The following is a 17436-nucleotide window of genomic DNA, read 5'->3' as shown; positions in this document are numbered from 1 at the left end:
CATACATATTATATATAGAGTAGTCAAATAGGTCCGTAGAGTTAAAAGCCACACAACTCTGAAAAATTTGATTTAGGACTATTAGGATATAGTTATGTCACTTGCGTGTTACGTATCTTTCGTAATAGCCAAACTCTGTTCTAACTTACCTGCACCTCGTCCGGCGTTGACACCCATCCTCAGAAAGTTCAAAAAAGGCGCTGACTTCTGTTTTCCCTTGAACAAAAGAATCAAAAAAATAATGAAGGGTACGCACGATTACTCGTTAGAAACGGCATATATATAAAATATAAAATTACAAATATTACTTTAAAAAATGAATCTTTCACACACAATGGCATCAGTACGCGCCAAGTAGTAAGAAACGGGTTAGACAGGAATACTAAAAGCATCAGACTATAGCACCTTTCTATTAAAGCTGCGACGAAAATGTATATAAAAATAGAGAGAATGTATATAAAGGAAGTTGGCGCTATATAAATATCTGGAAAGGCAACGTTATTTATTTTTTTAATGATTATTCATTCATTCATTCATTTTGATCTTAAAATATCAAACTTTCAATTTTTTAAATGCGCACGGGTGCGTTTGATTTAGCGCAATTCGGGTTTTTTCGGTGACCAAATTTTGCCAAAGCGATATTTCTAAGGTAGAATTTCGAAGGTTACGTTATTATTTCATTGTATTTTATCACCCTGGAATTTATGTAGTCCAAGGTGAGGTGCAATTATATGGGCCGTTGCGTTTCGAGATTATGGAACCGGATGCGGCCTGATCCTAATTTTACAAAGAAAATGAAGAACAAGGTAGCCTCAGCGTTCAATGCAGTTTAATAGAAACCCCTACACGTGCCTATCATGCTATGCTAATGTGCATAACATTTTAGACTAAACTTTTGCGCTCGTTGCACCTCGTGTCGTTGTTGTCGTTAACAAAATGGCACGTGCTGTTGCCTTTAAAAAAAATGTTGTCGACCTTATTGCCATAGTGTGCTCTTAGGTCAAAACGCGGACAATCATGGTCATAGATCAAAATTTGCTGTATTTATACCAAAATGACGACAGCCACGCAAAGTTCCGGCCCCGGTCAACTTGGCCTTTGGGAACGGTGCGCACCGTTAAAATGTGTCAGTATTTACACTCCATTTTTCCCTATATATAATTCATAGATTTCATTTGATGCCTTATTTTGATGATTTAGGATGGCTTATTTAATGAGTGTTAAATGAGTTAATGAGTATAAAATTGCTTTATGAAAATATCAGTTGTACGTTCAGGCAATAGCGATTCAAAGTTTGTAAAATAGAGCATCATGGTATTAAGGTTATTACTAGATAATTAACACTAACAACTAACTTGTCGTCATACTACATACATAATTATAAAACCCAAGTTGTTACTTCGAATCTGGTCAGCTAATTGTAAACACTATACACCTGGCCCCGTGAGAGCAGCGGTAACCTATTTACCTGCTGAACTTGGGAACACGGTGTCAACTGGGGTGAACTTTGGGGCCAAACACACGGTTCATTGACAATGAAGCAATCCCCGTTTACCCCCCAGTACCTTCGATGGCCCTAGAGGCCGCCTCCGCGGACATTCCCTCTACAAGATTCCTGATCAGCAAGCACTTGTGGGAGGTGACATCAACTGATCCCTTTTCCCTCGAGAGCTTACACAAAAGCTTGATATATTCCCGCGCATACGGGCACGGTTCGTTTCGATAGGGCCACCGGCTGTTTAAAACAGCGCACCTTAACGCGAGTAACAAACACTTAAAACGTTTATCCAAATGTCATGTGCCGAAGTAAGCCCTGGAACGAGTAGTGCCAGGTACTAAACAAGCAAGGACCTACGATACATAGTGAATAAGCCAACTTAAATATCCGATGTAATCTCTACTTAGGAAAATTTAATGCATATGTTATTTCAAAATAGCCAGGTTAGTCAGTAAATAGTAAGAAGCAAGGTAAACAACAATTTTTGGGCATCGATCAAATGCGGGTATTTTCGAAGCGAAGTTGTCTTCTGTTATATAACCAAATACTGCTATCGCGTAGCTTTCAAATAGCTATTCACTACGAGGAAGGGGAAAGAAAAATTAAATATTTCTATACAAATATGCTTTTAAAACAGAGTGTCTACGATGATGATGATGATTCTGAATTTTCGAAGCACTCTAATTTAAGTTTTCAGCCCATGATGCTCTAGAACTTGCTCTTCCTCTTCCCATTACAAACGATTCGTATTAACAAAAAAAAAGTGCCTGTAAAAAGTAAGCCTGAGCCTGGTAATCTCACTGGTTTTTTTCAATTCACTTGGCGTGCGCTTTCTTTGAAAGATCCTGATAACTTTTGAATCATGATCAAAGATATGAAATTCTTCTGTCACGTAAAAAACTGTGCCGTCACGATCTGAGTTATACTTTATACGATACTTTGGACAATTATCGGAACTGGCTTGTAGTTACTTCGTATGTATGTGTCTTATTTACCCCAAACAAGTTATATTATGCATAGTTAGTAAAGTATACAATGGCAACCTAGTAGAAATACTTGGCCACAGAGAAAGCACATACATCATTAAGACACTGCGCATCTGTACATTGGCTAGCTCCTATGCAAATTAGCCGTTACGTTAAACGAAAGCCTATTGTAAGGGTCCTAAGGTTCAGCCAACACGGCTCGTCACAAATCAACACCTACACTACTTTATTCAAGTAATTGGTGGTCATTGAGACACAGTAAGAAGATCTATACTAGCCCGGTTAAACTTAGCTAGCGAAATATGCGTATAAAAGGTACCTGTCTATATTCGGTTTCGTTAGATTGCCACTCACTTTACTCTATAATACCCGGTCAAATTTTGCGCCGAACACAAGCCTTTGTTCAGTTTGTTGTACCTTTGCTCAGTTACAAGAAAGAGTTGTTAAAAAGAAACAGGGAAAATATCCGCAATATTCTGCACGAAGCCACCGACTATAGCTCGCGCGACTATACCATCGCACGTCGTCAAACGTCACTGTTGTCTGTCTTCTCCGATGCGCGAATTTGTTAACGCAAACTTTACTTTGAAGTCAATAGAATTGAAAGAAACAGGTTAATTCAACTACGATCATTTCATATAATTGTGCCATTGAAATTAGCGAACTCTAGAAATATAGGAGACAACTAAAGAAATTCAATAAGTGATGAAGATTATTTTGGCTTTGCTTCGCGCGACCGTTTTTAACCGTTTCGAGCGTATCTATTGCCAAGTTGAAAAGATTCCTTGAGAAGGAAATCGTTGTCGCTACCGTATTCACCGTCCCCACGCTCACCCACTCCTCTGGATAATGATCCGTTCAATGGCCGTCGAGGCTGGTTGTCACCACCCTGCCTTTGGGCAAAATCGTGTAATGGCGCCCCCGCCTATTCAAGTTGCCTGCAGTCAATGGCGCCGACGGTCGTTCTGTAACGCTGATAGCGATGATTGCCTCATCCGTACATACTCGTGCCTTTCACGGGTCTTGGTTGATGTCCAACAAGAAGCCGTGGTCAGTTGTACCGACAGTCTGTCCCCGTTAGATAGCCAGTTAGTAAAGATGAAACGCTACCTCAAACTGTCAATGTCACCGTAGTAGATACTTGTGCCGTCCAACACGAACTCTACTGCCACGAACTGCTGCTGGCGCCGACGCCAAGCCATCATGGAGATTTCTCGCACAAAGTTGCCTCTAATACCGCCGCTATAATGAACCATATCATCGAATATCGGTGTATATACAAGTGTTTGTATGAGAAAGGAGAAGAGCAAGAGCAAAACCGTAAAAGGAATGTTCAGCACACGGACGACGTTATAAACAACAACAGGCGTTTAGTCTGGCTCCTTTCGAAAGCAGCAGAGATAACTAGCCAGATAAACACGAACACACATTCACAAGCTGAGGTTACCACATACTGTGTTAGACCACAGCGGCATCTGACCACAGAGATAGGTAAGCTGAGCGGGCTGGCTGGCTGACTGGCTGGCTGGCAGTAAGTTGACAAGAGAAGAAAGTTGTACCTCGCCAGCCTTTCCAAAAGGCTTTGGTAGACACTCCTCTTAGTATAAGGTTGCTAATAGCAAAATCCACGACTACTCTAAAATAACTTCAAACACGATCAGGAGCTACTGAGATTTTTGCTTGAAGCAAATTTTTATCCAACAAAAAACCACTTAATTCTAAAAGTTGCTGATGCAGCAGCGTCAGGCATCTTTAGAGCCAACCAAATGATCCTTATAGCTTCGACAATATGCGAAACGTTAAGAACAGTTCCCGCTAATTTTGAAGATAGCAAAGTTAAATTTGCATTATATGGGGTCAGGACAAGATATTGAAATTTTACGCATCTGCTTGCAATTGAAGATTGAGAGAAAGAGGCGCCTCCGCAATCCGCAAGCCGAAATCTTAGTAGGTATAAGTTATTAAAACGAGAATGTAACAACATTAGCTAGACAGCCAAGCCACGTACGAATACAGTCCAGAGTTACCCGAATAACTTGTCCCCTAACGTTCTACTACCAAAATCTACTTTTTAAGCATAGAACTGAACCCGGATACTCAAGAGTATCCTGGTTCATGTCAGGCTCTAGCTAACAGACCACGCATTCTGTAGTGTATATAATTCCTAACTATAATATTGGCTTGTTTTAATTTAAGCTGTAGACAAATGAGCTTCTCATGACGCATCTTACTGCCAAACATTATACAGCATTTGCGGTTTTATACCATACGATACTATTTTAATCTATGAAATATATGTAGCTGGAAGCATCCAAGAGAATTTCGGGTACTTAAACGCCATATAGATAAGTGGTCATTGTGATTGCAGTTGTATCTTATTTACGTAGTTAATAACGTTCAGTTAGATAAATTACTCCACAAGATTTGTGATAAATCCTAGTTCGTATTGCATATCAATAGAGAGAAGTTATAAAAGAAAGAACGGTCCCTGTAGGAATGGGACACGAGTAAAGCTCGACTACATGATTCATTTAGATGAATTTACCAATGGGATTTAAAAAGTAGAAGAGTCGTTCCCTTGAGGGGTACCTTAAGGGCACACCTAAGAAAGGTATGAATGTCAACACAGCTGGCTTGATGTTGTTAATCGCGCAGATCTAACCTTATCAACATGATCACAACCTTATATACGGGCGATAAGGGTAAACGTATTGCTACTAGTCGAATTTAAAATTATGAACGAACCATAGATTGAAAAGGATAAAAATTAACTAGTAAGTTTTCTTACCCCCCTGCTATGCAATTCTACATAGGTTCTGTAAGCAAACCAACGGTGCAAGCGCTGGTTTAAAAGCTAGAAGATCTCAGCCTGACATCCTATAGTGCTAGAGCAGCTTTGTCCCCGGCAAACATTTTGCTTGATTGAATAGGCTTAATAAGTATTTTAACTTAAGTTTAAAAGAACATTTCTACTTGAGACACGCGTTTTCACACAGTTCTATACAGCGTCAATGTAGAAATATTTAATATAAAAACAAGCGACTTTCGAACAAAATTATTGCCCATGGTGGTGGCAACGTCTCTCTACAGGTACGAACTCAACCATGCATCTATATTGTGTAGTTTCTATCGAAACAGTAACGTGAGAATAAACAAATTGAATTATTACTTTATTTAGATAACGGGAAACTGGTCAGTCTAGTATTAGCACACCCAGTTTGTTTCCATACCCGTACATCACAATTATAATTGTATGATGTAGGCTTCATTAGGTCTATATGTGGCAATATATGGGGCGAAATATTTCGGAGGGAACTTTGGGTTTGTTCATAGATTCGACCCTGTATGTGCATTTGCTAATTTCTAATCGCTGCGTTCACAATAGCATTTGAAAGGCTGTTGAATAGGGCTCATAAGCAGGATACGCTGAAAAATGCTAGTGTACACTAAAATTAAAAAAAAAAAACTGATTATCTGATAAGAGGACGATTTGCGGCTGCTTTAGATTAGATCACTTAGTATAGCGTTTTTTGCTGTCATTAGCAGCTAGAGGAATACATTATCTATATAGTAAACGTAATCGGTGTAATTTAAATGTTCAAACCATACATATGTTTCAACTTGTGCTAATGCATTGTAGGACACGTCCTCCCCACCAGCATGACAGCCAGTAGAGATCTACTGATTAAGTGTAAAGAGGGATACTTGCTGGTACCCGCGAATCGTTTCCGTTATAGCCTGGTCGCTTGACAGCGGATCTTTTTTTTATGGAAGCTATACTTACTTTGGCTACTGTCCATTGAATTATATGTTTATACACAACTGGGCCGAGCCCAGCTCTGCACAAAGGATACCCTTTTTATGTGTATATATATATATATATATATATATATATATAAATGCTACTGTTTGCGATAATCAGATTGAGACTTTACAATGCGTAGATTGTTTGAGACAGGTTTAAAAACTCCGAACGACAGTACCCGAGCTGAATATCTATTGTCAAATTATAATTACTACTACTTAGTGTCTTAAGCGGAGCGGTCAATTTGACACAACTCTAAATTATATACAGTAAGCGTATTTAACTAGATAGAACATATATATCTGTGTTTCGCGCTCGATATAAGGCTTAAGGAAGAGCCCTTGTTCTGCCCTCACTCGCTTGTTTTGCTTGCTCGCACTTTAAGCGAATTGTGAAGAAGTTTATACTCTGTAGTATGAAATTATCTGGGCGCATAGGGGCAGAATTGCCTGAAACACAAGATATATATCAAAACATTCAGGCGGCTAATGTATGTGTCTGAGTAATTACGTATGAAACGATTTTTCGGTCGTTTTTTAAAAGCGGCATTTTTCTTAAGTCGATGATATCTCGTACGAGTTCACAGCTGAGGACATTTAATTGGCACTGAAGAGTTCTTAGAAAGTGTTTTAATTAAGTGATTTAGGCATATAAGTTTGTATTTGACGAGTGTTTATGTGCGTGTTCACCACTGGACGGCGTTCCATATCTTCAAAATCAATTAAACCGCCCGGCGTCGCAAAAAGCATCGAAATAATTCTTCTAGTCTAGGCCCGTTCAATTCATCAACAAGTACATAATAAAGCTTGATAAAATATATAAAAACTTAAAATAAATAAATGGCATAATCGAATGTATTTCCATCAGAATAGGACAGCCCTATTTTTTTTCAGTGGATTCTAACAAATAAACAGAGGTATATAGAAGTTCAGTGTGATCAAAATAGTCGTAGTGGCTCGTGGATAGCGCCCTCAGTGACCTACCATCCTTTAGTACAGGCGTGCAGATAAGATCGGATTAAAACAGTAACAAAGCAAGCACGTTTTGCCAACCGGTTTATATTCGAGTTTCCATTAAATAAAATCATATGAGGCTTGCTAGTCGCTAGAGCCTGTTACGTGAACACGCAGGCGATAGGTCAAATTTATCATGAATGTAACGGAACCACTTGCTGAAATTTTAGTAGATAAATATGAGCAACGCTCAGGTTAACCCGAATCTAAACGCAATAGTTTCGAGATAATACATCTCATCTATTGAGATCGAATTTATGCCGTAACCTGAAGTCTGACTCACAAAAACACACGATAGGTTTTTTTTTTTTTTTGATGAAACCAATCGTTCATTGTACCCTTTTGGCTTATAAAAAAAAATTTTCAGTCGTTTACAGGAAATGACTTTACCGGATGCAACAACGCAACGGCAAACCGGAAGTGCATGATATTACTATTATTATATGCGCTGTCGCTAGTAGCGCATTCGATTGGCTTTTTAGCAAACAGATGGTCCTGCATCCTTTAACAGTCTGTGACTAGCTTTTTGTGAAATTCGAAGGAAACCTCACGGTTGCCCGAACGGTCTCCTAATCTTTTTACATTAGAGAATCTTTGGAACTCCTGGAATGATAGACACTCTTTCTTAATGAAGAGATCAACCTCGACCGCCCCAAAAGAGCTGTACATTTTCTTTAGATGTTCCTCGAACGATCGTTGGGTTATAGCGTGGATTTAGATGCCAATACAGAACCGAGTTTTTCATGCACTAACTAGTTCGTTGAAATCAAAATGTTACGCATTGATTATACAAGTGTGTATAATTGTTACCTCAACGATACTCTTAACTGTTGTAATATCATTGTTCGGACCGGATCGGATCGGATCGGACGGCATTTTCATGTAGTTCATATTATTTCCCCTTAAAAATATGTAATTTTAAACGTAGAGGCTAAGAGCAGAGGCGAAAATGCTTCTATAAGTAATAAATAATTTTGCTAAGGCGCGTCATACCAGTCATATATTAAATTCTATGTATCTTCATCACAGTTTCTATACAGGCTGTATGACAAATGAATCGCAGTTGTATGTACTAGTGGATCTTCACTAGAATCGGTGCCAGCGAAAAGGGAAGGAACTGAGTTGCCAAAAGGCCGATCGAATCAAGCTTTAAAAAAATAGCGGTGAAACGTTCAACAAAGGAGGTAAAGGGCGCTGCGTTGTTGCTGAAGCTATCATTTCTTGACTACTTGAGGCCTGAGCAGATTAGGATTTTGGAGGCAAAGCGAGTGTTCACGGTTGGGCACATCTCTACCAGGTTCAGCTCGATACTGGTTCAAAGCTGCTGTGAGCAGCAAGGCGACCTGGGATGAGTTCAAAGCTCGTCTACTGCAGCGGTTTTCACAGGAAGCACGTAGAGAAATTAGGCCCGATGGGTGGGCCGATACGCGTCTAATTAAAGTAAGCGGTTTGTGTTGGAGCACATCGGATCGCTGCTCGAGTCCACGACTTTCATCGAAGACGTGAAAACATCACGCTAGTGCGATGGCTTCCAGAATCATGTTACTGCAACGTTGGCGCCTGATTTCACGGCTCATTCCTAGGTTTCACATGACTACCAAATACATTTCTCATTGAACCCGACCCATCGCCTCAGTCAGGCTACGTGCATTGTAGGTCAAGCTTCTGTGCCTATTATAGTGTGCAGAGTCGTGTTCAAGTTAAGCAGTGCAGCGCTAAAGTAGCAAGATTCTATGCACTAGCACGGCACGCAACAAAATATCTGATTCGGATGCGTAGCTACTGCTGGTACCCTTTCTGGGGTTTGAAGTGTCCGATGTCAGGAAAACAAGCGAGTCGACGCGGGAGCAGATGTTCCAAAAAAGATACGTCCTTCTATTTCGGATTAAAGGAAGACAGCGCTGTTGTGTGTCGTGCGGTCCTAGGCTCTTTGATTCTGGAAAGGCAGGTGGGTATGTAAGCATTCTTAAAACCGTGCAGCGGATACAAAGGCGCTTCCATATTATCCCCGGCATATATTCACAGGCCAGATCAGATAGTAGTTACTCGGTGTGAGGGTTACCGAGGTGGCCGTGTGTTCGTCACCTGCCATAACAAAGGCCATTGGTTGCAGAGAAAGGTCAGCCGTGCACGCTAGAGATTAACGAATGTCATGTCACCAGTCGAGTGGAACGACTTGTGGGGAGACGAATTGGCCCGAAGTTCGGGCTACCCTCGACTGTTCGTTGGGACACATACGTAGGTAGCGCGGCCTAATCCTACGGCGGTAGCAATCGAATATAATAAATCATATATTTATTCCCAAGCATTTTCATTGCTATTGCTATATTGCGAAGTCCCGTTTTGACAATATTTATGCGTCGTCACTAGTTTATCTTATACGGTAACCATTTTTACATAGTAGACACTATTTTTTTTTGTATATATTGATTTTGTGTTACATTTTTTTTATTTATATATAGTCAACTCTATCATCGCTACAAGCAATGTAGGGCTTGCTTGAATCAGTATTGAGATTGTATTACGATTACATACAACAATTTTATATATATATAATTTTCAACAAAACTCCTTTATGAGATATGTCCGGTCACATACAGATAATATTTAGTTTGTTTAATTATTTATTATTCAGTTACTCATTCTTCGGTGCGCAAAGCAATTTCTGCTTCTCACGTGTTCGTCTCTGCGAGATCTGCAAATGCGGGAGTGGGTTTTATAGCATGCGTACGCGGAGGCAACATGTGGCCCGAAGTTTTTCAACGAAATTTTCAACCGAAATTTCTTCGCTTTCGTCGGGGATAGCAATACACAGTAAAGGAAACAAGCACTAACTCGAAAAACGAGCAAACCCAATCTATATTCTAGACACATAAGCTCAAATAGGTTCGTTATATCAGTGGTAGGACGCTCGCTTGTTCAGTTTATAACTTCCTTCTTATATTTTTTAGTTACTTTTGAATGCATAGCCTGTTGTCATTATTCTGGACTTTGATTATATTTTTCTAGGTTAGTAAGCGTTTGACCTGGACATCCGAAACGGAGCCGATTCCATAAGCGTTTGTTCAAAATTCTAGTAAACCACGCATGAAAACGTATAGGTTTCCCCGAGTATTTTCCCTCTCTCCTTCTCAGGATTTTCTAAAGATTTATTATTCAATCAATGGAGATATGACTTAGCTCTCTCCGTATCAAAAATATTTTTCGTAGTAAGTTATTCTGTATAGCCAATATCAGGAATGGCAACGTACAGTGATTTATATCATATTAGACCAAATCAACTTCAATATTTATAATTTTCTTATATATATTTATTAGTAATCTTATATATATATATACATACATACATACATTTATTAGTAATCGGTTTAAACAAAATAGTTTTTTTTTTTGTTTTGGGACATCAACATCATCTAAAAAAAGAACCTTTAGAAGGGTTTCATACCAAGATTCATCTCCTAGATTAATAAGCAGCGTAAATTTTTGTTAGGGAAAAATTTTGTTAGGGAAGAAATGTATTCAACTAAAAAACTATTAATATTAATTACAATGAAGACAGCTACATCATGTAGTTAAATGGTAACTGTCATCAATTAGAGTGATTTCACGTCGTTCATCTTTTCACACTACTGGAAGAATTCTGTTCCTATATACATATATAGAAACATATATATATATATATATAAATTGAAAAAATTGTAACTCAAAAACCCAATAAATAAATGCCCATTAAGGTAATGAAGATGTAACGTGACCACTTACTACTCTGGGGGTTCAATGCTATGTATGTATTGTATGTCCCGATGACTGAGTTACTTGAAACGGTGTCGGCTGTCGTCATAGGATTTTTCCGTTAGCGAATAATTGAACAACACCAATTTATAAATCGTACGCCATATTTTTTTTATTTAAAGAAACTAATGTATTATATAAATCCAACTTAACTGCCAAGGTTCTCTCGCCCAATACTGTGGGACTCTCACCCATTAAATCTGGATTCCGTACGCAATATCAACAATACGTTAATTGTCTTTGCTAATGGAACACGTGTTTTTCTTTTAAGCGCGTATCTAAAATCTATAACAATCATGACTAGAAACAAATATTTTCTAATATGAATTTTTAGACCACGTAAATAGCGGTTCGTTTTTACGGCCAGCCAAGTATACCCATGTAGAACTTGCAAAAAACTTTTACAAATAAAATGAGAAGTCTATCCATGTTATTCCAACAAGTTCCATATGTTGACTTTGCACAATATCGATTTATATTATTGTTACGTATAATGAAGGTACTCCTGGGCAACAAAGCTGTGCAGCTCAATAGAAGGCTGAGTTTAGACAGGCGTAATCGATATAATTTACTAGCAGCGGCCTAACAAATGAAATGCTATGCTTCTTAACTTTATTAGTTGGTCCGGGTTAAAAAAAAAAAACGTTCATAATTGCATGCAACAGTCTACCACATAACAATGTACGAACGTCTTGTTTTTGCGGCCTGGGATTTTTATATGAAACATCAATTGGTCTGTCCGTAGCCTTCGGGCACCTTGCGTCCTAAAAAGTAAAATATTACTTAACAACATTGGAACTAGTTGTTATTGTTATTCCTCTAGGAGGGCTCATGCCCGCAAAATGGTCGAATAGGACCATTGTCGTTTGCTGTTTACTTTCAGTACGTCTGTGAACACGTTGCTAAACATTACCTACTTGTCACTTAATCCAATGGCCATTATGTAAGATCCGTTATAGTCATTATCTGGATAGTAAAATTTGGGTATTTCTACTCGTGTGTGTATGGGATACTTTGTGCTTCAACGATCGCCGTTGCCACATCGACAAGGTTTTTATAAAATATGCTGCAAATAACTAGCTACATGTTTCCAATGTTTTTCTTTTCCACTCTCAAATTATCCGCCCGCAACTTATAGTTGCGTAGAAATTGGTTTCAGCCAGAAAAATCAAAGATCATATATTCATTCTTTTTTCCCTGCCTCGCTTGCCATAAATGTTTTAATGCAAAATGTTCCTAGAACAATCTATTTATTATTTTCTAAGGAATTCGTATGTACTCGTAGATCTGATCCGACTAAGATAATGGTCTATTCACTCGGTTTCTGCTTAGTGGGATTTGCCCCGACTGAACATTTGCTCGTTCGTAAGTCGATCTTATCTCCGATACGCGTTCATTTCTTTCCGTGGTCATTTACGTTAACTGAGCTTATTTTAGCGGCGTGACGGCACAGAGTACACGCGAGAAATAAAACAAAGGGTAGATACGGGAGTAGCCCAATATAATAGAATAGGTTGCCAACGAAACTGTTCGGTTGAAATATAATAAATATCGCTGCCGAGGTATTTCAGTAGAGACAGATAATTAGACTGTACCCAGGGTGTAAAGCATAAGCATATTCAGTCCGCAAACGTTTACCTTGCGTAAGTACTTGCAGAAAATGGTATGGAAAAACGTGTAAAACGTAGATAAGAGAGCGAGCTCGCAGTATACTGGATTAGGTGAGCCCATCAGTTATAACTTTATATATTTTCGTGTAAAAACTACACGTAGGTGCTTCTTTTGGTAAGAGTAGCAAACTTAATTTTGTATTTTATTAGCAATACAATGATAAGTAATAGAGTGACAAATGGCAATATCCTCGAGTGCGCGAAATCGTAGAGATAAATAAGGAGTGGAAACTCATTAACATCTTGATCATGGTTAGAGCGAATCGAAGAAGGATACTTAATGATCATGACCTTCAACGATGGATCACTTCACGCATCATTTTGTCTGAACAAAACAACGATCCGAATAATTCGTTGAGGAAAACTAATAATGAAAAGTTTGCGTGGTTAGTGAAATAAATTATTATGGGTGAAACTTACAACATGGCCTACGCTCTTTGTTTTCTGACTTGCGTATGTACGTTAAACTCGACGAGGTGCCACGTACGAGAGAACGGCATTTTTTTGCCACCTATTCTAAGTAATCTTACTATACGAATATAAGAAAGCCATTTTTTTAAGTATTTACATTTTTTGCCGTCATATTACTTTTTTCAATTTAAATTATCGTAATTATTTTTTTTTTTTCGAAAAAACAAGGTAAGTTGCCTTATTTCATTTGCGCACTACAAATGGCAAAATCTAAGTGTTTCATTGAATAGAGATATCTATACACCCCACATAATATTATCAATATTTTGATATTTGATGAGCGATATTATCAATAGAATGAAAGGGAGTAAATAGAAGGCTCTTAGCAATGTCAACTGAATTTTCTAGTATTCATACAAATTTTAATAGTCAATATACGCAAAGGGCGCCTGAACTAGAACAAGAGATATTATTTTTATTACAAATCTCTAAAAAAAAAGTAACTAAAATCATCAATAAATTAGAACAAAAAAAAGCAGGGTGAACGGTACACTTGTTCAATGGTCCATACTCAAACGTAGTCAAACGTACAGGCTAACGTACGTGCACGGGGTTGGAAATTGACGAACGTACTTTGTCGGATAAACATTGTTTATAGCTCTTGGCTTTTTGGAGCGAAGAGAGAGAGGAGTCGATTAACAAAAAAAATTAACACTGAAACACCAAATCTCTAGTGAATTCGTGCTCATGCGTAAAATATATCCTTTCATTTAATTAGAACTCGGCCATGTTGGCTTGTCATATATACATTTTCACTAACATTTCATAGATACATTTCAAATTTGCTTTACATTGTACACGACCATCATTTCATCACAACCCAATCCATGTCTCAAATACTAGGCTGTTTCAAAAACGGGCTCTCAAAAAAATTCAACTACGAATTATAAGCAGGCCATAAATTAATATTTATAAAATAATAATAATAATAACTTAACAATGTTATTCTTAAATTAGATTTTGTTCTTTTTTTCTACAATGTAGATGATTATAAGAAGGTTGCAAAGAGGCTACAACAGTTCAATATCGCAAGTGTCACATGAATCGAGGTAAACATGGCGTGCCAAGGTCGATTGACAACACAAGGTCAGGTCTATTAAATGACAGTGTTTTTCTAACAGATAAATAATTTTACAGTTGGTTGTTATATGCCCAAAAGGAGCGATTCTGAATTTATAGATTGCTAACTAGCGGGTAAGCGTACGTATCGAAGTTCGTGAGGTCGGCGATCGCCGTTGGGGATGTAAGAGAATGCGTTATCGAAAGGACAGCATTCTAGGTAGTGCTATGAGTGTAGAGGGAATATGTACTTCAACCTTTGAAAGCCGTACCCGCTTTTTGTCAACCGTTAACATACGATTATTACCGTGAATAGAGTCTTCGATTTTTCACTCTAAACTCTCTCGTTGCACCGTTATCCGTCACGTTCTACGGTAGCAAAAAAAAACTGCTACATGGCATCGATGAATCGGTACGTGGATCGTTAGGTTATCGCGTGTAGAAGAGCGTGTCTCACTCATGTCAAGCTCTATTAGCTTGGCTTATACGCTTTATGCATGACTGTCATTAGACCAAAAAAAAAAAAGGGGATAGAAACATGATTAATTTAAGGTTCTATATTCTCGATTCTCTATATCAACACAAATTCATTTGTTCCATTATTCATTGCAGGCATTATTTCATCTTCAATCTTACAGACAACTATGATGCTTATCGAAACGACACAAACCGTCACAGGATCAAAAAACGGTCACGAAACATTACGACGAGTTGTTTTTAGTGTTAGATGTCGCGTTTCCTAGCAATACATATCTGCATACATATTTAAGGTATATAGGAACCATGAAAAGATTACTGTCCCAGTATCTGAACGTTGATCTTGCTAAAGTTGTAATCTTTCCCTATACGAATCAACAAGCAAATGAACGGCTAGATCATATAGGCCCACAGCCATAAGGACAATAGAGGTTTTCGTTTTATTTCGTAGCAAACGGTATGATAGACCTTATGTATGATGAACTTTGACGGCGCGGATGAACTAACTTTCGTTCATAGCTTGAGCGCATCGGCTGTCTCGCAAACAGCGTAACTATGATAATAATCATAATTTCCCTACCTATTGGTAGTACTATTAATGTTTTCTTACAGGCGATATTACATAATATCGCCTGTAAGAAAATTCGTAATGGCCAGTGTATAAATCTGGTAAAAGTCATCACACCAATATGGCCCGGAATACATTGGCTAAAAAGGATAGGCATTTTTCTGTGTGCTGTTGTTTTTCTGTCAGCGGCAAAGACGTATTATAAGCAATAAGGTATATAGATTTAAAAAGTATCAGTCCGGACAGGATTGACCTTTTTTGTGTATGAATAAATTTTGAGAAATGAAAAAAAAAAAAGGAGTCAAAAAAACATTTTGATAAATGAAAAGGGAAGAAAATCTACGATTTTTTTTTTACCAATGTATCTGGTCAAATGCTTAGCAGCCTTATCAATCGCTGATAACAAAATGTCGCGATAGAAGAATACCCTGCATGGATAGAAGAAAGAAGCACATTCCTCAAGAACTCATCCGTCCCCACACCCGTGTTCTTCAGTTAAGCAGGCGTTACAGAGTGTTAATATAAGTGTCCAAAAAAGCTAAATATGGACTAAATGACTTCAGTACTTTTGGAACGAATAAAAAAAAAAAAAAACACTGAACAACCTGGATTATGTTTAAATATGTATTTGTGGAAATATGTTTAAATATATAAAAATAAACACAAATCGCTTTCAAGAACACCAATGATTTGAACTAGTTTTATAAAACGAACTACCTTTGCTGGATCTACAAAAAAATTGTGGAACATTTTAGAATATAACTCACTCTGATTAGTTTCATTATATCACGTACGATTCAGAATATTCGTTCTCACTCCGATGATCGTAATTGCAACGTCACAATAGGGACAACAAGAATCTTCTGAGGTAAAGTAAAGTACAGAGGTGAAGCACAAATACAGCACAGCAATACACGGTATGGTACGCTACAATACTATACACACGGAATGGCACATTGACACAAAATATTAGGATTTCAACGCCGGTTTCGTACGTTTAGTTAGTGAAGTTACACGTTAGTTACAATAAGGCTATCAAGTTATTTTGTATCGTTATCGTCAGCAAAGCTGCCCGTCCTCTTCAGCAGCGACTAAAAACACTGCGTAATTGCACCATTAGATTGCCGCTAGTGTCGCCCTTAGTAACAGTAACCATTCTTTTTGCATAAGGCCTATTCAACCTCGCAGGTAGATTCGAGGCTGGAAACAGAAGATCGCGATCGAGAATTAATCGTTGCTCGTTCACTAGTTTAGCCGATTGGCCGATCCTCCACAGGCCGTCGCCAACCCACGATTGTGTCTGTTTAGCTGCTGCATCAGTCGATCGCTCGTTGGTTCATGCCTTTTTGGCCTCTCTCTCAGACGAAGAACGTCGGCCGCTGTGAGCAGCAGGCTTCCGATCAACTCTCTCGTAATGATGATCGTCCGATCCCAGTGCTGTTGCTAATACCTAACCCAACGTTTCTATGAGATTGCGGCAGCGACCGCAGCAGCGGCGGCGGCGGCGGCGGCGGCGGCGGCCGCGCCAGAATCATCACCGCTAGTACTTCGCCAAGATCGACTCAACGGCCTTCTGCATCGTCTGATCTTTCGAGAGTTTTAACGTTCGCTTTAGACGGCGGAACGTTCAGCCTCGCCGACGAGAACGGAGCTGCCAGAACGGAGCTCGTTATGGCCAGACCAATACCCCACTGCTGCAGTAATGGCAGCAAAACAGCCTGCCGCATTTGCTTCGCTGTAGTGATCGGAGTAACCCTTACAGCAGGATCCCGAAGAACGAAAGGTATCAACAGGCGCGGACGGACCGGATACTGACCAAGTCGTTCTCTTGTAATTCGTCGTTGTAGTAGTGCGACTACAAGCACCCGCAGTAGGCTAGAAGGGGTTGCGGCACAAACGGCTGCAACAGCCAGCAGCAACTGCATTAGACGTTGTTAAAGAGGAAATATTCTCTCATGAGTCTCTCGGCGCGCGTGCTGATCCCTGGACAGCAAACATGGCCATCACCATTACCAATTTCCGCAGACAAACTGTCCAAACGATTGCCCGTCTGTCTCGTATAAATCCGCGCGTCAATTCGTCCGTAGCTGGAAAATT

At 38.9% G+C, this 17436-nt stretch overlaps 1 protein-coding gene across 8 annotated transcripts in view; it reads right to left on the bottom strand.

Annotated features, from left to right (window-relative positions):
- The window catches only part of LOC111263500 (scavenger receptor class B member 1), a 58658-nt gene that overhangs the window by 11448 nt on the left and 29774 nt on the right, over window positions 1-17436 (bottom strand). For 2 of the 8 annotated variants that reach the window (XM_022838613.2, XM_022838617.2), the window contains exon 2: window positions 150-216. In XM_022838613.2, the coding sequence (XP_022694348.1) occupies window positions 150-216 (67 nt within the window). Of the gene's footprint in view, window positions 1-149; window positions 217-2838; window positions 2978-16106; window positions 16275-17436 lie in introns of those variants that run through there. The other 6 variants (XM_022838614.2, XM_022838619.2, XM_022838615.2 and 3 more) reach the window with 5 other exon arrangements.

Source organism: Varroa jacobsoni, unplaced genomic scaffold (genome assembly GCF_002532875.2).
Source record: "Varroa jacobsoni isolate VJ856 unplaced genomic scaffold, vjacob_1.0 scaffold_771, whole genome shotgun sequence".
In the NCBI taxonomy this organism is placed as follows: domain Eukaryota; kingdom Metazoa; phylum Arthropoda; class Arachnida; order Mesostigmata; family Varroidae; genus Varroa; species Varroa jacobsoni.
This window is presented reverse-complemented; position numbering and strand designations above follow the sequence as displayed.